The sequence below is a fragment of the Onthophagus taurus genome, chromosome 2 (assembly GCF_036711975.1).
Source record: "Onthophagus taurus isolate NC chromosome 2, IU_Otau_3.0, whole genome shotgun sequence".
Classification (NCBI taxonomy): domain Eukaryota; kingdom Metazoa; phylum Arthropoda; class Insecta; order Coleoptera; family Scarabaeidae; genus Onthophagus; species Onthophagus taurus.
The window spans coordinates 19,921,670-19,943,971 of record NC_091967.1 but is presented as its reverse complement, the minus strand read 5'-3'; the positions used below and the strand labels follow the sequence as shown (position 1 = coordinate 19,943,971).

At 33.3% G+C, this 22,302-nt stretch overlaps 1 protein-coding gene across 8 annotated transcripts in view; it reads left to right on the top strand.

The window, feature by feature from the left end:
• The window catches only part of LOC111415183 (synaptic transmission protein complexin), a 308,454-nt gene that overhangs the window by 236,004 nt on the left and 50,148 nt on the right, over positions 1-22,302 (top strand). Inside the window, exon 1 of one of the 8 annotated variants that reach the window (XM_023046737.2) lies at positions 5,914-5,979. The exons of the other annotated variants lie outside the window; for them this stretch is intronic. Coding sequence (XP_022902505.1) covers positions 5,967-5,979 — 13 coding nt within the window. The 5' untranslated portion in view covers positions 5,914-5,966. Of the gene's footprint in view, positions 1-5,913; positions 5,980-22,302 lie in introns of those variants that run through there. 8 annotated transcript variants of the gene reach the window in all.

The window sequence follows — 22,302 nt, the reverse complement described above, 5'->3', positions numbered from 1 at the left end:
TTAATGATATTTTTCGTTTTATTTTATGAATTTAAAGTATTAAAAAAGTATGATAAGTGAGTGTTAGATAAACTTAAAAAAGTAATCTAAACGATAACGAGAATGGGTCGTACTTGTTCTTACTTCGGTAGGGTCTTTAAACCATAATTAGTCCAAAGGACGAGAGTTTTGTACAAAGTCATTACCATTTTTTGCCTCTCGTTTTCATGTTTTCTAATTTTGTATCAAATCCAGGCATTAGATACCTAGGCAGATAAAGGATGTATAAAAATCTGCCACCTAATACATGGTTTATTTAGCAGTTTAGGAAGGTAATTTGCAATGTTTCGCACCATTAGGCGTGTCTACCATTATATTTTTTTTCTGCAGCAGAATAACGATGTGCTGCGTTTATAGGTTGCACCCCATAGCATTTTGAAGGCACATATACTACAGAATTCTTTTTAATCTGCTTGACAATTATATCGTTTTCTGAATTTATGTAGGAGTCAATAGAAAGGCTGATTTTTTCATGGAATTCTTATTCAACGGACATTTCTCGTATCAGTTTTTAGTAGTACCAGCACATCTAGATTACAGCTCGCTCATTTTTTTATTAACGGCAGTTCAGCAAAGAAATTATTGAAAAAAAGATAATTTTTTGATTTGGACATTTCTTATTCAATCTTTTAGCTAAACTGGTTACAACAGATGCTAAACCAAGTTCACCAATCCATTTGTTATCCTTGATAGGGATTCATGAGATAACCATTCTCTGACCATAATTTGGATTTTGGTTGTTTGCATTTATCAATAACTTTATCTCATCTTTAGCTCATCTTCTTCGCTCTCCGAAAGCACATCTTCATCTTCGTCTGGAATTCGATTGGAAACAATAGTTGCTTCAGCTGAAGCATTTAGGAATTTCGCAGGAAGTTTATTGTCCAGAAGCGCCATCAGAATCTTCTGCAGAGAATTTATGGATATATTTGCTAAATCAAAATGTTCAAAGAAAGTAAACTGCACTTTCGCATAATTTACCAAGAAATCATACAATCCCCATAAACACGTTGCTTGGATATTGGGTAATAGATATAATAGTAACTAAATAGTGAAATTAACAAATGTTCCAAAGTTTGAACATGGCAGTTAATGGGTTAATATTTCTTAAACAATCTTACATTAGTTATTGTGGATCTGCTTCTTTTATAACGATAATGCAATTAATGCTAATTGGAAACACTTTAACTTTAACGTTGAATTTTCGTTACACCTCACCTTAAAGTCATGTCCTTATTTATATATTAATTCCATAATTTTAACGAACCGTGTACCAAACTGTGTAACTTGTAAACTTTGCAACTTCAGTAACCAGTAAACTTGTATTACTATTAGTTACGGTGATGATTATAACATCCTTGAATAGGTAGTACTCCTTTTTAATATAATAATTTTATGCTACCTTAACTTTTGAACTTTTTTTTCAAAACACACCTCCACAAAAGCCATAAATCAAATACTGTTAATAAATTCCGTAATTTCTGAGTTTATTTCCTTTTCAGTCATTCCCCTATTTCCCCAAATCTTAAAAGTGTGAGCTCACACATATTCAAAGTTCGTCTTTCGTAGGGAATACTAATTGTGCCATCAAGCCAGGGGTTATTTTTTATTAAAAATTCTTTGCGCTTTTTCATGAACGCATTATAACTTAATTATGGTTTAAAATTCTTATATGTTGAGAAATTGGTTACTTCATCTTCGCAAATTAACCTAAAATAGGGTTTATATTTTCTGTTAAAAAATTAGTATTTCGATACATTTCGTACAATCTTGAATAGGTTTTCAAAATTGTTCAAATGTAATTGTGTGAATTTCAAATATAGAAAGATGATGTCATGTTAGGTTGTTTGTAGAAAATGCAGTTTAGTATATAGCTAAATTGAGTGTATTGTGGTGAAGTTGGAGTTTATATGGACGAAATAGTTACTTCCTAATGCATATTAATGACATTCCAGGAAGCATATGAATAGAATTTGTTTCTGAGAATTCACGACGAAATCTCGGCTTAATACGATATCACATCCTTCGTTTTAATTAAGCCGAGGTTGCTTGTAACCGAGGCAATATTTTTGTTGGTATTATACATCTTGTTCCTAATTAAGCCAAAATCGCTTGTGACTGATATACAGTTAGTTATAGGTTCGATATAGGGATTGAACAACATAAATTATAGCACCTGAGGCACTATAAAACAAGCCACAATGGCCGCAAACATCCTTGGCTTAATTTAACAAAGACAATGTATGACATCGCTTGATTAAGTCGAGGTAGCTTGCGGCCGAGGCGCTACAATTGGTGTCATCTCGTTACAATATTGAAATTGCGAATTGTCAAAAATGTGATGTTGTATCACATTATTAATATATTGAAATTGAATAACATCAAATAAGTTTTATACAAAATGTGTTGTGATGACTCCACAAAGTTTCTAGAAGTTACAAACGCTACATATGCTCATTTCCATAGTATCGCAACGTATGGAATGATTACCTAGGGAGCATATAGAGAGATGCAGCCAATTTTTGTTATGCTAAAGAAGGTAATTCGTATGCTAGCTGAACTAAACTACAGAAAGAGCAAAGTTTAAAAAATTATATATATTAACTTTGTCTTGTTACTTTATACATAAATGTAGTTTTCCAAGAAATGGAAAGTATATTTTAAAATGAATGAAATGGAAATGAAACAAAAATAAAATGGGTTAAAAAAAATTTGGATATTTTCCCCTTCTAAAATTTGCATTTCAATGATTAAGAATTGAAATCAATATTGAACGAATTCGGATACGTTTAGAATTTTTATCGCCCGTTTTAAATAATGAATATTTTTCATTATTTAAAGTGTATTTATTTAAATTTAGAACTAACAATGATTTGGGAAAATACTTAATATCTAATTATGACCAAATTTTTTCATAACACACTAATTTTTTTTCTTATCATCCGATTCAAGAAGAACTACTAAAGAACCTCGCTTGCTGTAGACAATAGAAAGACGTAATTAGCTCTGATCAAAAGAAACGCCTTTGCCCAGGTCCACCAGGAGACCACAAAAGAACTTCGCTAAGAGCTCCCGAGTACATTAAAGGTACAGGTTGCAATGTTCGTTCATTGTACAACGGGGTGAAGAACTTTCGCATCGAAACTTCGGAGCTTCTTTTTCCGTTCATTTCTTTCGTAGCAATCTTGAAACTCGCCTTCAACCAACCGCTTTGGCTATCAATTAGTTCTGCACTCGTTGGTCGTGGTTGTAGCAAAAAAGAACGTGAGTAAACATTGACAAACACTTACTGACCGAAATAAAAATCGAAAACTGAAAATGAAAATCAACTAAAATGAATTACGGATTTTTTATTTAAAAGTTTTTTAGTGTAGCTTTAAATTATAACAAAATACGTTGGAATAAAACGGGTCGTGTACACTGTAATGTGCAATTTTGAACTGACAATAAGCGGATTGGAACAAAGGGATAACGTTGCGAGGGGATAAAGCGGGGTAACGTTTGTCTATGGAATTTAGTTTTTTTTTTTAAGGTTACTACAAACGGGCGTTTCGACATTTTGGGTCGGTCAATTTAAAATTGTGCACTCGTGTGCGTTAAAGTTAACGTAAAATAATTGTTTTTAAATGATTGCGCAACGATCTATTTTCATGGGAGGCTTTTTTATTTGATAAATATGCATTTCGGGACACATTTCGCTTTTAAATTCTGTGAAAATATATGTACATATAGCTTTTATGGCGAAATATATAATTACGTAAATTATTTAAATTTAAATAAAATAAATATCACAATGAAACATTATATGAATACAGTAACGGATTAATACGGGGAAAGGAGTACATAGAATCCGTTATAGCCAAAAGTCCCTTATATTAATGAATAAGTTCAATGCACACAAATTTGAACAGCTATATATGTATACATACATACAGTGTGTTAATTAATATCGTACGCGACGTCATCATCGCAAATATGTAACCAATAACACGATTGGCGTATTGCAATACGAATACTGTGATATTGGTTGCATACTTGCAATGATGACGTCGGGTACGATAATTAATTAACACAGTGTATATATAAAATATACAACAATCTAGTGCTGAATAACAACTAAAAACTAGACTTAACACTAACACTAGACCTAGAACTAGACATATTCGGGTTTAGCTGTGTGTTTCTTTAAATGGGTAAACCTGAAAGTTTCTATTCTAGCTCTAGTGTTGGTTCTGCTCTTAATCCAAGAAAAGTATACAACAATCTAGCGCTGAATAACAACTAAAAGTAGAACTAACACTAGACCTAGAACTCGAAACATTCTATTTCTAGGTCTAGTGCTAACTAGCGTTACCTAGCACTGTCACTAGAACTAACACTAGACCTAGAACTAGAAGCATTCGGGTTTAGCCGTCTTAAGAGACGAACGGCTAAATCCGAATGTTTCTAGTTCTAGGTCTAGTGTTAGTTCTACTTTTAGTTCAATAATACGACAATCTAACGCTGAATAACAACTACAACTAGAACTAACACAGGCATTAGAATTAACACTAGACCTAGAACTAGAAACATTCGGATTTAGCCGTCTTAAGAGACGCACGGCTGAACAAGAATGTTTCTAGTTCTAGGTCTAGCGTTGATTCTAATTATCTAAAACTATTGCTAGAACCAACATAAGACCTAAAACTAGAAAGATTCGGGTTTAGCCGTCTTAAGAGATGTGAGGCTAAACCCGAATGTTTCTAGTTCTAGGTCTAGCGTTGGTTCTAATTATCTAACACTATCGCTAGAACCAACATAAGACTTAGAACTAGAAACATTAGGATTTAGCCGTCTTAAGTGACGCACGGCTAAACCAGAATGTTTCTAGTTCTAGGTCTAGCGATGGTTCTAATTATCTAACAATATCTCTAGAACCAATATGTGTTAGATAACTACAACCAATGACTAGACCTAGAACTAGAAACATTCTGGTTTAGCCGTCTTAAGAGACGTGCGGCTAAACCTGAATGTTTCTAGTTCTAGGTCTTATGTTGGTTCTAGCGATAGTGTTAGATAATTACAACCAGTGTTAGTTCTAGTTTTAGTTCAATAAAAATGTAGTCCGTTCTGACGAGGTGCATTATATCGAGATTTTATTGTAGTGATATATATAAAAGTTGTAAAATATTATTATTTGACATGTCTCATTTATAAAAGATAAAACGAAGTGAACTGAAATCCTTTTTTTTTCCTCTAAAGGATTAAGGAAACCTTTCACCCCAACACACCCCTACTTATTGCCTCTAATAGGATTCTCATGTACTTGCCCATCTCAATTCTTTCTTTCCTCTTCTTTCTTTGACTTATAAACACCTCAACCAAACCCAACAAATCAATCCCACGCAAGAACTTCAGTCGACTTTATTAACTGATTGACTCAATCCTCATTCTGTCGAGTACTAGAAAGTATATTGAGTGTATTCTCAAATTTAATAGTAATAATTAATTTAATATATAAAAAATAGTAATTTAAAACAATTTAATTTATATTTATATCGATTTAAACCATAAAATTAGGAAAAAAAAATTCTATTAGTGCAAAAAAGAATTATCTTAACCCCACCAACTTATCTTCTCTGTAGGGTTTTGTAGAGGAAAAAAAATGCGAAAATCGGCCAGTAGCACAAAGCTGAACGCACCCCCCACCCCTATTGGCGTTGCATTTAGCTTTCGGCACGAGCGAGAGAGCTTTAACCTGAAATATCGCCTCCCCCCAACCGTAGGAGCACGCGTTGAAAGCGGCCCTTTTCCCCCACCTCATCGCAAAGTGAACCGGTCGGTGCATGCTCGAACTTGCGGTGGGGGGCGTGACGTAACACGCAGTGCGGAACAAAACACAAGCGTTCCGTGCGCCAGTTCAACATCTAGTGTGCGTCTGTCGAGATATGAACATTCTAGGTAAGCCGCGACAACAACTCATACCAAAACACAGCGCGTCGCCTCGATTCTTGTTGAACATGTTTTGAACGAGTCTGAGTTGGTACGACTGCGGAGTGTGTCTCGTTTTTGATTCGGTACATATACACGTTTTTATTTATAAATAATTTAAAACTAACTCTAAGCTAAAAACTCTTTCTATTGCATTTCTTCAAGATCTCCAAAAATATCTTTTTTGCCGATCTCTTTTATTATTTTTCGTTTTATTTTTTTTCTTGGTGTTGTTGTTGTTGTTGATGTTGTTTTCTTTCGGTTTATTTGTTTTAAACTGTGCGCTCTCTCTGCGTATCTCTTATAAAACTTACTTCGTATCACATTTTGTGGGGAAGAAGTTATTCGGTTGTGTTGCATGTTCTGTCCTGTCTCTTTCTATGTTCGTCTCTTATATTTTTAAGTACGTAATCGTTACTATGGTTGCAGTAAAAAAAATACAACTGCTATTGCTACAGTTTGTCGGTGAAACATTGTCTGTGCTCCGTAATTAGTGGTTTTAGTCTCTCGACCATGTCGAGCTAGTTTCGAGTGGAATTAACGCCAAAACCTCGTTGTAGCAATTAAACAGCGTGCGTATCGTCCTAGTTACCATGATTTATATCGGTATTTTTTTTGTGGTAGTTTACAAATTTGTTATTGAATCTATTTTTAAAAATTTTTATCATTTGTAAGCTCCTCCACCAAAAATTTATATGAAAACATTTTTATATAAATTTTTTTGGTAAATCTAAAAAGTTACAAGTCTTTTTAGCTTAAATCAGTTAAAAATTAAATCTCTTTTGTGTTCATTGCAAGAAATATAAATTTAATCACTTTCGGCTCTCTTTAAATCTTTAGTGGTTAAATTCGGTTTTTAATTTAATTAGTATTAATAGCAAAATTCTAAATTTTAATAATAATTAAGATAGAATAAATAACTATGGTCTAGAAGCGATTTCAAAATATCTATAACATTCGGAATAAAACCTTATCGACCTTAATTTATTTAATCAATAACCAATAACTAATCTATTAGTCGTTTCTTTCTATTACGTCATCTCGTAGAATTTCATCAAATTTGTGTATCAACCTCATCGTTTTTATAAAGGCGATGGTTATAAAACGTTTTAATTTTATTAAGTTTCTAAAAATAAATTTGTCCCTTTGTGCGAATATTTTAAGATATGGAAGATCACATCGATCTTTGGTCTAAAATTTAAAAGCTTTGCTAATTTTGGTTCAAAATTCCATATCTATTTAAAAATCGCTTTAATGTTAAGAAAAACATAGTAATAATAATAAGAATAGATAAATATTAAAATTTGAAAAGCTCGAAACTTAGTAACATACAGTTTTGGTAGTCTTTGTTTATGCTCTTCAATACTGTATCTTATTAATAATGACGTTCGAAATCGTGTTCGAATTCAAATCTTATAAAAAACGTAAAGGTACGAGTTCAAAATATGGATTTCTTTGGAATTTTTTTATTGAATGATCAAGATCTTTCCCGAGTTACAACTTTATAGCTCCCAAAAATTACATCAACTACAACCACGAAGTACTATTAGCTAGTATTAGCTTTCATTAAGAATTTAATAATAATCGGTATTTTTGAACAATTTTCTAATCGAAAAGTTCTCGGAAATTTTCCAGTCTTTATTTAGATGAATCCATGCAACATAAGCTTTACTCTAATTTTCCTTTTAACGATGTACGTTCCAAGAAAGTTATCCATTCCGTCCTAACCTGACCTAGTTTTTTTAATCAATAATTATTTGTGGATTTCTATTTCCATCATCAGAAATTTCACTATTATTTTCCATAGATGACAATTTTCATCAAGGTAACAATTTTTTAAATCATCCAGTGAAAAGTGAATATGGTTTTATCTTGGTAACAAAATTTCTTTATAAAGCAATCCGCTCATACGTAGTGATCAATCTGAGGTCACTCGAGGAACCTCCATTTTATTCTGGCTGGTTAAGATTTTATCCTATATTTATGTCAAATACTTTTCTATGTATCTCTCTTCTATTCATACAAATATTTCTTCCAACCTTTAGATATTCTTATCAATTTTTTTTTTATTTTGGCGGAAAAACATAGTTCGCTCTAATGAGAAGTTCTCTCTGCAATTCTATGTTTAATCCATTTTCTCAATCCGCGTTATAAGGTTCGTTTAGTTTAACGTGCAACTGGTTCGCACTATTTGCAAATACGATCTACCCTCGATTCTAATCCCTATTCCCCTTTTCAGTAAAATTTAGACCATTATGCTTCTAATTAAGCAGTTGAACAAATTCGACGAAAGTGGATCCTCGCTTCCCATGCTGAACTCTGTCTCTGAGATTCTAGTTTTATTACTTCTACGTTATTTGTGTATATCGCTTTAATCAACTGGATATCAGTTTCATAGACATTTACGCTCCTTATTGCTTTCTATAGGAAAACTATAAATTATTAACTCTTCTTTGAATTTCAAAGGCAAAACTTTATATACGTCTTTTTAACAAATAAACACCATTTGATATCTTTTCCATTATTTTGAAATCCTTACATTACAAGTTAAATGGTTCTCGAAGTTCTTCCCAACCAATTTTTAAAAATTTGTTTGTGGTTCCATCTTCCGGCTTCAATGGCTTTTTCAATTTCAATCTTCAGTTTTCAAATCCGTTATTGTTTGATCACCAAGTTTTTTTGGTTCATCATTTTTGGAAACTGAATATGGTTTTATCTTGGTAAGAAAATTTCTTTATAAAACAATCCGCTCATACGTAGTGATCAATCTGAGGTCACTCGAGGAACCTCCATTTTATTCTGGCTGGTTTAGATTTTATTATCTATTTATTTCATATTTCTTCCAAGCTTTAGATATTCTTATCAATTTTTTTTTATTTTGGCTGAAAAACATAGTTCGCTCTAATGAGAAGTTCTCTCTGCAATTCTATGTTTAATCCATTTTCTCAATCCGCGTTATAAGGTTCGTTTAGTTTAACGTGCAACTGGTTCGCACTATTTGCAAATACGATCTACCCTCGATTCTAATCCCTATTCCCCTTTTCAGCAAAATTTAGACCATTATGCTTCTAATTAAGCAGTTGAACAAATTCGACGAAAGTGGATCCTCGCTTCCCATGCTGAACTCTGCCTCTGAGATTCTAGTTTTATTACTCCTATGTTATTTGTGTATATCGCTTTAATCAACTGGATATCAGTTTCATAGACATTTACGCTCCTTATTGCTTTCTATAGGAAAACTATAAATTATTAACTCTTCTTTGAATTTCAAAGGCAAAACTTTATATACGTCTTTTTAACAAATAAACACCATTTGATATCTTTTCCATTATTTTGAAATCCTTACATTACAAGTTAAACGGTTCTCGAAGTTCTTCCCAACCAATTTTTAAAAATTTGTTTGTAGTTCCATCTTTCGGCTTCAATGGCTTTTTCAATTTCAATCTTCAGTTTTCAAATCCGTTATTGTTTGATCACCAAGTTTTTTTGGTTCATCACTATATAATCTATTATGTTTTTGTAACCTGTTGGAGATTCTGAAAAAGATTCTTTTTTGGCAAGACTTTTTGATCGTAGATTTCTGAAAAAAATTTACAAGTTACTTTTAGATTCAAGCGAGATGCCATTTGTATGAGCAGCCGTTTTTTAATCCTACCCAATTGCGCCCATCATAAATTTTTCTGGTGCTTTTCTTTGGATAACTTTAGCATTAAAGTCTCTCATAATGATTACGTTGGTTATGTGATGAATATTTTTTTCCCAAAATTGTTGTAAAACCTTTCTATACCAAGAACCTGAATCAATTTTATTCTTCCATTGTTTCTTATGTTTACAATCAAAATTGCTATTCTTTCATTTACACCCCAGAATTCAATGATATTTCGTTTCTAAATATCCCTTATTATGGAACATACGCCTAATTGACTGTTTGCCGCTGGTCCATGACAAAACAGTATACCTAAATAGTATATATTCATCCTCCCTCAACGTTCGTGTATTAATGCCCTCTGTTATTGTGTTCTTCATACTCAATTGATCGTATGCCTGCTTTGGTGCTTTACTTATCAACGATTCTTGTCTTGTGACGTAACGGTTGTCAATGTTATCTCCACAGAACTGAAAAATCCACGGTAAATCAGTATCTTAAATGTTACTTCTAAAATTCTCAATGTTTACAATTTATTATCAGCCAATTAGTCTGGAACCATGTCAGTTGCATTTCAAATATTATCGATGATATGATTATTTTAAGACCACCATCATTTAACACTATTTTTAGTGCTGGACCTCTGTCTTTTGGCAATCTAGTTTTGTTAAATTATCACTTTATCACTCTTGTAATGATGTAGTGGAGAGAACTCGATTTCAATAGGTGCTAAATTGTTTGAATGAGTTACTGTGTGTTACAACATAATGCTAACATTTATAACAACATTCCACTTGCTAAAACAAACTTAATATTGAGCTCGGAAGACGGCAGGAGGATGCAGGCTATCACTACACATAAGTACTACCAATTGATATCAATTTATTTCCTTTAAATTGTGACAATTCCATTAATCTAATAACATTCTGAGGTTTTACACCTTATTTTTTGATCTGCAGAACCACAAAGAAGTAAATTACTGAAAAAATTTGAAGGGTTAGTAGATACTTCGGGAACAAAATTTAAATTACTTCATTATTTATAACAAACATAATATATAACAACCATAGAGAAGTTTATATTTGATACTTGAAAATAACATTAGATTTGGTATTACATAAAATATGAAAAATAATTCTTTTCAACTTCTGAAGAGTTCTCCTCATATCCAAGTTCTTATGCAGAGTTCGCAGACTTAAAGTGACTAAATCTTTTCAACTGAATTAAAATACGGCTTAATATGGCAGTAAAAGTCGTATCCATCGTATTGTAGTGAAAAATAGGTAAAGGTTTATCCAAAGTCTAAAACATTATTTTTGCTTATTTAATAAATATGCGCCCATAACTCCATTAAAATATTACCATAATTACAACTAAAATTTTAAGAGAAACTGTACAACGTTGAATCCCAACCCAACTCCATTGCTTACTAAATCATGCATTTGTTGTTACAAGTTAAGCTAAGGCTGCTTGCGGGCTAGGCGTTGCATTATGTATTTATCAAGATTGATATCATATTAGTATATTAGCTAAATTTTGCAGCACCATAGAATAGAAAAGCATGATGTGGCGTTATTAAGCCGAGACGCAAGCGACCCCAGCTAAACTGAAAACAAAATTTTTCTCACTTAATTAAAAACAACTTGTTGAAAAGATTACTTCATTTGCTTTCAACTCAGTCACTAGCTGATAGGTGTACGGTTAGGTATATTAATCATATCGGATAGTCCTATTCTTATTCTAGTCTTATTCAGATGGTGGAATAGATATTCAAAATTATTTCGAGATATAGCTTCAGACACCAATATATTTTGACTGTCTCTTTCATCCTCCCAGTACATTTTTGATACTTACATATATCCGCTACTACTTCATATATGTGCTTCTATTTCTGATTTCTCTAGTCTTACGTGGCGATTCTTTGATTTGTGTAATGATTCGAGTTTTGGTTTATTACTAGATAATCAAGTAGTGTTTCATAATAAAAAAAAACGCGTTTGCTTTCAAGACTAAAGAAGAAATTAGAAATCACTCGTTTGGTTCTGATAAATTTAAGACATATTGACAATCCTGTATTTCAGTTGGAGCTTAAAATGTGTTCCAGGTAAATTATTTAGGTCGGTGGAATCCTCCTCGCTAGAATCTTCATCGGCTTGATCTCCGAAAACATTCTCTATTGGAAAAATTGTCAAAGAATCGACGGTTTCTACCAGTTCGACGTCATCTTCTTGCAAAGCCTCGTTTAACGAGAAACCTCTACAATAATACAAAGAATAAGAGCTACCTGAAAGCCAAGCGTCCTACACATAGTACAAATAAAAATGTATATTATGACATAAACTTTAAAAATTAACAATAAAAGTAATTAACAGTCATGCTTCATTGCAAATCTATGCGCCTTTACGCAACTACTACTTCTTACTGACTGTCTATGTTCACCAGAAATCCTAATTCAACACATGTTCGGACAAGTTCACACATGTCTATGCGTGTACTATATGTAGTGCAGTGGGTATATCTGGGTTAACCTGATTGATATACACTATTAAGAAACCTTTTATTGGTTTTTGTTCTTTTTACTGACACAAAAAGCTTGTATGAAAAGGCTTTTAGATTCTAAATACAAAATTTCATGTTGATAGCTTTTATAGAGTCTACAAACATATACATGCTGTCTAATTTTGTTTTAGCTTCATAAGCACCAAACATTAGGGAAGGAATTCTTACAAAATCCTTTTTTTAAATATATGCCCACTTTTTAAGGACTTATTGACAATTCGAGTTTTGACTTTAAAATCATTTTTTCAGTAACTCTTGTTTAGATAAATTAATGAAGATTCGTTTTTGACCTTGGCCACTTTACATTTGCATCATCTAGATTCATCCTTCTGTCAAAACTGGTAGTTTTCATCTTTTCTACAGAATCTGTGTTTTTCTTGATTACCAGGCCAAATTAGTTTTGCAATTGCTTGGTTGTAGTCAGCATCAAAACCATTTCTGCCACCTAGGAGATTACCATCTTGTAGCTTTTTAGTGTTTTCCTTCAGCTTTTTCAATCTATATTCCTTTTCTGAATATTTTGTTTACCAATACAAACAGTTTTATGTTTATCTCTTCACCATGATCTTCTTAATTATATTCCGCTTGATACGCCTTGGAATCACCATCACCAGATTATTAGATACAGCGAGTATTGTGTCTTCAGGTTGCTTGTTTCAGAAAAAATAGCATAAAAATCCCTTTCATGATGAGGTCTGGTCTCATCAAGTTCTATTTTAAAATAAGAAAAATCCTTGTTTCAGGCTTGATTACCTCTTCTATCGATTTTTTAGAGACTTTTCAGATGTAGTTCTGAAATGGTAAATTAACTTAATTTAAGATATACACTTAGCATTATTAGACACAGTTTGCAATGAATCACAATTATTTGTAAGAACAATTTAAACATTTATTGTATTAGTAAACTTTTTGAAGAAGTAAGCTTAAACTTTAAACTTGTTTATTGTGACAAACGCGTTTGAATCAACGTTTTTTGTAATTTTCCATCAAATAGTCCCCTTTTAAACATAACTCAACACAATCAATACATTAATTTGATTCCCATCGTCAAAGAAAATCAATGTTAAATACTAACTGAAACATATTTATCTTCACCCTAACATTCCCTTTTAAGATTATTAGTTAGGGTATGGGAGCCCTTTCACATATTGATAATTTTCACAGTGAACGGTCCCAAAGCTCCAAGAATAGAATATCAAATATTGGTTTACTTTGATCTGGAGCATGTTGAGCTTTGTACCGTGTTCGAGTTCCTTCTAATCAATATGTATTCAGGGTAGTTACCATCTAAGAGATTTTCGCACGAACTCACCTAAAAATTCATTTTCCTTCTATTTACGAAGGAACCGGTTTCCCCACTAATTTTGGGTCCTATTATTGAGTATCTAAGATGTTATATCTATGATAATAGTGTCGGGGGATTAATTTCGTGTGCTATTAACGTTGTCCAAATTCCCATATCCCTGGTTCGTCTTAAATGAACGCTCTGTTGCGTTCGAATTTAATAACGAAAGATCCGGCACCGGTCACGGAGGCCCGCTATAATTTCATTGTGCGGAGTTATGAAGTCCAGTGGACCTTTTGAAATTGCCTGTTATGCACGTTAGCGTTAGGAACCCATCTACGGAAGTGTTTATCCAACGACGTTAGCTGCAAACTTGGGCAATTACCCTTTTGCACGGACCAACGAAGAGAGACTAAAACGTTAAAAACAGAAGTAATAAAAAAAAACGGGCGGAAAAAACAAAAAGAAAATAATAATTTTCAGTGCACAAGCTAAAATGTACAAAGTGAAATTTTCTCTTTGTGTAAAAGAAGGGACCGGTTTGAAAGCATTCCAAAAGTAGACACGCACGACTGTTAAAAGTTTTACGTTCCCTTCTCAAATTCCGAGTAAAATTCGCATTTTATGCAGTTTTAGGCACCGGCGGGTTTAATTAAGGGTAACATTTGGAGTTCGGAAACGTGAGGGATGAACCGGCAGTAGACGGGTGGTTACAGAAGGCCACAATTGGCCGGTGTACTCGAACTTTGGGGTTATCGGGAATTTAAATGGCAAGGCGACCTCCACATCGGAACTTGCTTGGAAATTTCTGCCTAGTCTGCGGTCAGTTTAGAATTGATTTTAGAAGCTCCCAAAGGCCGGTTCTGTCACTTTGAATCCTATTTTCATCATAGCGACATTTAAACATTTCCAAAACAACGGGCCATAAATAAACCCATTATTAATTTCAGATAATGCGGTTGGAAACTCAGCCAATTTCCATTTAAATATTTATATTATAATTACTTGTTGATAAATGACATTATTTATTCAACGCGTCCGGTTTAACTTTGAAATACATCGATAATTTGTTGTATTTAAAATTACACCCATTTCGGTCATTTTAAATTTAAATTGCAGGATAGATGCTGGTAAAACAGTTAATTTGGTGAAAAAAATCAATACATCAACCTTGTACATGACATGTACACAAAATTAACCGATATCGATGTCAATTCTTGGTAAATGGTTAAACCAACTCTAAATTTATAAATTTGTCAGGCAACATTTACCAAGAAATTGGAGTCGAAAATAGAACAAATGGTTAGATAAATTCGAGGTATTCCCCGACTTGTCTATACGATGTATAAATCAAGGATGTTTTAATTGTTAACACTAAAATTAGAACTAACACTAGCATTATAACTAACACTAGAACTAGAAACATTTGGGATTAGCCGTCTTAAGAGACGAACGGCTAAATCCGAATGTTTCTAGTTCTAGGTCTAATGTTAGTTCTAGTGACATTGCTATGTCGCGCTAGTTAGCACTAGATATCGCTATGTTGTATATTTTTATTGAACTAAAAATAGAACTAACACTATACCTAGAACTAGAACCATTCGGGTTTAGCCGTCTTGGAACCGTGCGGCTAATCCAGAATGTTTCTAGTTCCAAGTCTAGTGTTAGTTCTAGTTTTAATTGTTATTCAGCGCTAGATTGTTATATATTTTCTTCAATTAAAAGTAGAACCAACACTAGACCTAGAATCAGAATCATTCGGGTTTAGCCGTCTCAATAGAGGCGCGGCTAAACCCGAATGTTTCTAGTTCTTGGCCTAATGTTAGTTCTAGTGACAATGCTAGGTAGCGCTAGTTAGCACTAGATATCGCTATGTTGTACATTTTTATTAAACTAAAACTAGAACTAACACTATACCTAGAACTAGAAACATTCGGGTTTAGCCGTCTTGAGAGACGTGCGGCTAAACCCGAATGTCTCTAGTTCTAGGTACTTTTCGAATTCTGTGCTCTGTTTGAGACAAATTTTCTGAGTCATTTCCTAAATCCGCCTTTACACCTGCTTTCAAAATTGACCAAGAGTGTTCAATTGGGTTTAGCATTGGACTGTAAGGACTTAGCCTTACAAATTTATGATGAAGAAATTCTTGTTCTTCAACACTTTTTCAATACCGCAATGACAAGGAGCACTATTAATGACTAAATCTATTTTAAATAACCCCTTTCTTAATTCATGATAAATCAATCCCACTGGCAGCAATGAAAGTACAACGATTTCCCTTTTTTGAATAACCTTGACTTCGCAAGATAAAGAAATTAAAGTTTGTTTCGTCTAAATATATTATGGGCATGTTTTCACTTTTAAAAGCTCAAGCAAACTTCTTATGTATCAGATGTTTTTGTTTTCACTTCGACGGTGTTGGTTCTTTCCGGTTCAAAACGTATTTGCTTTACTCTAAACATGAGGCTATCAAGGTGTTATCGAATACACTCCTTGTTTATATTAAGATGAAACTCATTTCCTAATGTTTCTTGCAACTGCAAGGGTTTTCTTCTTGATTTTTTACCCATCTCAACTGTTCTTTTTGCAACACAGAGAATTTCAGCTAAATTGCACCAGACTCAATTCGTATTATAAATGGCACAAATTTGATAAGGCATTTTGTAGATAGTTTGTTTATCAGTATCACTTTGAGTTTGATTAGTGCTAATTTGAACTTGAAATGGTATAGTGACAATGCTTGATAGCGCTAGTTAGCACTAGATGTCACTATGTTGTATATTTTTATTGAACTAAAACTAGAACTAACACTATACTTAAAACTAGAAGCATTCGGGTTTAGCCGTCTTAAGAGACGAACGGCTAAACCCGAATGTTTCTAGCTCTAGGTCTAATGTTAGTTCTAGTGACAGCGCTAGTTAGCACTAGATGTCGCTATGTTGTATATTTTTATTGAACTAAAACTAGACTTAGAACTAGAAACATTCTCACCGCTAAACCCGAAACTTTCTAGTTCGAGGTCTAGTGTTAGTTCTAGTTCTAATTGTTATTCAGCGCTGACATCACGAACGGGTCTTCGAGCTCTGCACCTGTTCCCGGAATGTAGCAGCCATATATATACTATCTCCTATATCGCTGACTCCCTATCTAAGCAATGAGTGGCGAGCGTTTCCATCAAAAGCAGACGGAATGATATATGTTTTGTCTTTGTCGTGCCCCCATATCGCGAAGGCGCTTGCGCGAATCGTAAATTTTTAAGAGTTTGAAGTGTTTCGCGCGTATTTTATGCAGCTTTGAAATGCAATTATTGTAGATAGTTGACTTTAATTATAAATTATCGTAGATGCATCAAATAAATTAGAATATATGTACTTTTGTGTGAAATTGACGTTGAATATTGCTTTAAATATCAACTTTATGTAGGTTGTTCATTAAACATTATATTCTTTACTTTTGTTTAGGCAACCCAAATAACAAACCAAATTTTATGTAACCATGACAATTTTGTCGATTTCAAATGTTATAAATAAAACAAGAAGCCACTATTGTATTAGATTTTAGGTTATGTTTATGTCAAACATTTATTTGGTGTTTTATAAACATCAAGGTCATCAGCTGCTATTAATTTTTAATTCACCGTCCAATAAGATAAAAGCGTACTCACCACGTGTTCACGCATGTCTTTTGTGTAGACGGGGGCACGACAGAGACAGATATATATATATCTGCACTCTAGTGTTTACACTCTTTTGCTGCCTTAGTCAGCGATATAGGAGATAGTATATATATGGTAGCAGCCCTCTTCCTGTAACACATTTAAAAATAAATTCGTTGAGGGCTTAATTCCGATATATCCCGTAACATTTTTTTGTTTACATATATATTACATTTTTAACTACTTCAATAAAACATTAACTCGAAATCAAAAACAACCATCTCTGAATAAACCACCTTTTCAATCAATAAATTCATTTTTCATGGGTAACAGAAGTGGCCCGGAAAATTCAATCCGAAAAGCACCCCCTTACGAACGAGACATGATGAAAAAAGCCAATTTCACGTTATTTCACACCACTTTAAGTTATTGAAAGAAAAATCGCTTCTCTTTATAACGTTTTTTTTTGGTAAAGGTTATGATGGATTTATTTATCAATAAAAAAAATGTTTTAATTAAACTATAAATATCATGAAATAGCAAATACCATATCAAATCGGCGTACATTACATTACACACGTAATTTAACACAATCCGACCTGCAAGTCGATACATCGTGATACATAATCGACCGTGTTCTCATTAACGCGATGTTAATTCGAAGCCGATTTTTTTTCCGTTCGTTATCGATACTGGTCGCTCATCGACCTAGTGTTAATCCGATTAACTGAACGCCAGCGACCGGATGTCCGGTTAATACGGACAATCGGACGCACAAATCATTCTATTACGATCGAACTGTCACACTCTGAACGAGTAACGTTCGAATTGCGGTTCGGCCGTTGCGGTTAAAATAATCATTACATCCACCCATTTGTTCAATTTAAATTGTTATATTTGCTTATACAAAAGTTTTACTGGACACGCAACATTAAATTTTGACGGAAGAGAAATGGAAATTAAAGCGACGCCATCTGTGCAAAATACAACGCGACCTAAAGTGATATCGCTGCGAACCTCGCCGTGTTGGGTAAAACACTGTTGGGAACAACTAAAATTACCGTATACCGTAATTGCATGTCACCATGGAGGAAAATTAGAACCAAACCGCCCCCAATGTGTATAACTACACGTAACTTATCATCAACCTAAGTTGTAATTTAAATAATCACCTTTTATTTAATAAAATTGTTGCAAAAGGTGGTAAATTCTAAAAAACGATTTAATTAACTCAAAAAATCTTGCTTTTCTATTTCTCGTAACTCCGAACAAAAGGCACCGATCGGCGTTTCTTTGTTTACTTTGGCAGTGGCGCATCCAACCCTACCTGTCTGTGATTACGTTTTTTTTTTATTTAGTTCCCATCCGGTGAGATTTATTATCCTCCAATCATTCCTTCCATTCTCTTCTATTATTTGCTTTTATTATTACTTGGTTCCATGTTTTACCTTGCACAAATAGCTCTCTATTTAGGTTTTGTCTCTTAAATGTGTTCTTTAGTTTCCCTCTTCCATGTTATGGAATATTTAAGACATTATCTTGTAATTTTCGTATAGTATTCCCGATCTAATGCCATTTTCGTTCTTCAATATTTATTTAACCTTCTTCTCTTCTACTTTCCGCCTATGTCTCGTTCATCTTGTTCTTCTTCTTTTTGATCTACAACACGTCATGGACCTTGGCTGCCTCAACTCTCCTCTTTTATTCCTTTCGGTTTTCAGGAACCCCCTTACAATTCTTGATCTTCAAAATTTTTGCATTGTCTTCCACCCTATCTTTCCATCTTGCTAGTGGTCTGTCTCAACTTCTTGTACATATCTTATTCGCCTTGAAGATTATAATCGTAGCTCTTTCCTTTGGCGTTCTTATAATGTGTCCAACCCATCTGAGTATTTGCGATTTGATAAACTGTATGACGTCTTCATCTCCTATTAAGTCCTGAAGCTCAAAATTCATTCTTCCTCTGTCACTGGTACGAATATCTTACGGAGTATTTTGCTCTCAAAGACAAGAAGGACATTTTTGTTTGTTTCTACCCGATTTCTGGACTCTGCTACATAATACACCTGTTTGGAGCTTGTATTCTTTCTTGCATTCGTGCTGTTATTGTCACTATTAAACATATTTTCAGGTTTTTCTCTCTGTTCATTTCGTATCATCTTCATATACTTAGGTTTTTCTCTTTGAAAGACCTTCCTCTTTGGTTGCTCTTTCGATGTCAGTAAAAATCTCTACAAGGCTTCAGTAATTTCTGGCCACTACCAGTACATCAGCGCTAACAAAGCATCTCCTCTCTTACATCATATTCCGAATTCATCGAATATTTTATTATTCCTAAATAATGGAATCTCTGAGTTTTTTCTTTGTTCTTGTGTTATAGTATTACCGCTTTTCCTTGATTAGTTTTCTTGGTAAATAGTTTTTTTGTGTGCATTTATTTTGAGACCAATCTTATTTGCCGCATCCTTTAATTTGCCTATTTTGATTGTAAATGTATCCTGTATGTGTCCATTATTATTAGGAATATCAAGGGGGACATAATTCAGCCCGGTCTCATTCCATGTTAGATTTTTATTTCGCCAGTTAGTTCACCCTCATGTTCTACTGCACCACAGGAATTCTCATATAGTACTCTAATTAACTAGATATAGGTAGGTATTTCCCCTGTATACCATACCACGATAGGACGTCCCGCATTTTCTCGTGGTTGACAAAATCCAAAATTCTCTCAAAGTCAATGAATAGCACGAGGACATTCGTTTTTAAGATACTTAATAAAATAAGGATCAAATAATTTGATTGTCGTCTAATGGTAGTTATATAAATCGATTTATCTCCATTAATTGTATGGTGGTTTCTTAACTACAAGAACTTTGATTGCAAAGATATTTTGATAAAATTATATTTTGTGTTATGTAAAATTAAATCCAAAAAGCAGTGTTTGAAAATGTTTTCAATTTTTTTTTTCTGAGCGAGTTCATCCATTTCCATAGAGAAATACGTAAAGTCAAGTAATGCGGCAAAGAGAAGCCAGAGGACAATGCCGTTGACCCCACCTTTGCAAGTAAGGAAATCTCTAAGACGCTAGAGGGTAACGATCTCTTTCTGTGATCTCGCTCTACGCCGAGCTGTATGGCTTCATATCGTTCTCTTTAAAAACAATGCATTCAAAAACTTTAAATTTTTATTTTAGAACAATGTTTCTTGTATTCAATAACAAAATGAAGGCACCACTCGATTCAATAATTCGACAGTTTAAAATATTTGTTACATTTCAAATACTCTTCTGCTTCACGCAGTTTTGTAGCACATTTAAATCGATATAATATAGTCGTCAATCAATTCATAAAAATATAATAACATTTCATCAGAACATTTTTTCGTTCGATCGATACAATTTTCATGAATTTTTTGAAATTTTCTTTGAAACCAGAAAATTAATTACCAACAGTGGCCGCCTTCATCAAAGCTTCAAAGGCTGTATGTAATGGGTTATGTGACGGCAATTTTACGGAAACGCAAATAGTGCTCTTTTAACGAAATATACATTGCATGTCGATTTTGGGCTGGTAGCAGGAATACGACTTCCCCATTGCAGCATGCTAATATAGTTGTTTCACGTTTTCGTCGAGACTGTATATATGTGCTGGTTTATTAACTAAATTGTTCATAATCAGAAGCTTCTATTAAATCAAAATAGCAACTGTATTTAAACCTTTACTTCATGCTGATGAAACTCCTCCCGATTTTCTTATACTCAGAGATGGAGTTGGAGCGAAACGAGCTGACTCCAGCTTTTACATTATCTTTATTGAAAGTATGTCTCTCCCACGATACACATCGTCATAATTCCATGCATAATTCCTACGTTGGCGATATCTAGATCCACATATTTTCCATACAATTGCACCTTTTATTCCATTGTGCTTATCGTTTCACTATTCACTTATTGTTTGGTGTTCATTCCCTGTTGAATTTCTACTAACAATAAGATTGGTTTTAATTAAGTTCGGTTATACCGATTCCGGACTGTTGACTATTTGATGTAGTAGCTCTCCTCACAATTAACCCAGTCCTGTATTCCTAATACACTTCACTTTACAGTACCCATTTAACGAACAATGTGTAAAATAACAATTGGAGATGTGTTGGAATGCTCCTTGACCATTTTTTGGGTTTAACTAAATTAATATAATTCCATCAAAACATTCTCTACAAATCAAACTACTTACTAGTCAATAAAACAAACTTTACCAAAAGAATTAAAGAATTCGGACCTGATAATTTTAGAAGTCGTGAATTATTTCTAATTCTCTAATAACACCTAACATCAATCCATTCAATTCCAGCAAAAATATCAGCTACCATATTTCACTTTAATAGTACTCTTTATTCAACTGGAATACGGATGGGTTAGATTTGTCTTGTGTTAAGTTGAGTTAATATTGAAAAATTGGACTATTTAAACTGTTCTTTGTTGCACTCTGATCTCAACAACAATATTTTGTTTTAACAATTCCGAATTCTGCATTAAATTCAAGAATTTGAAGGACTTGTTTAATGATGTTCTTCAATTTCAACTTAATGGTAATTCAGGTATTCTTCGTATACAATTCCTTCCAGATTATTGTATTCACAGAAAGTTCTTGACTATCACAAGACGTTTCGTCGGATCATCTGTAGATTTCGTTAATGTTCCAACTCGAATCCGATTCGATGCTTTTAAATGAATTCGGTGCGCATAGATATTGATCGACATCTCCGATCATACACTCGTCGATGTCTTCGTGACTGAGTTGCTAATGCAATTGATTATTGTAACCAATAGCGACGATATCGTTAGGAATATCTAACACGCTGTAAGTTGAATTTGCGATCTTCATACGTGATGGTGAACTTACTAAACCGTTAAAAAATATGTTAAAATCGAATAATTTAAAACATTTGTTTTATCTTATCGCTCTGGCTACAATTTTTGCAGGAAGACAATTTTTTCTTTTTTTGTGTTCTGCATAATAAGAACATTAATTGATTTGTCAATTGGAAAAATCGAAGTAACTGATTATTTTCGATATTGTCCATCACATAGAATTTAATTTTAAGATATGTATTAGAAGATTTAAGCTGTGAAAGATTAAATTGTTAAGC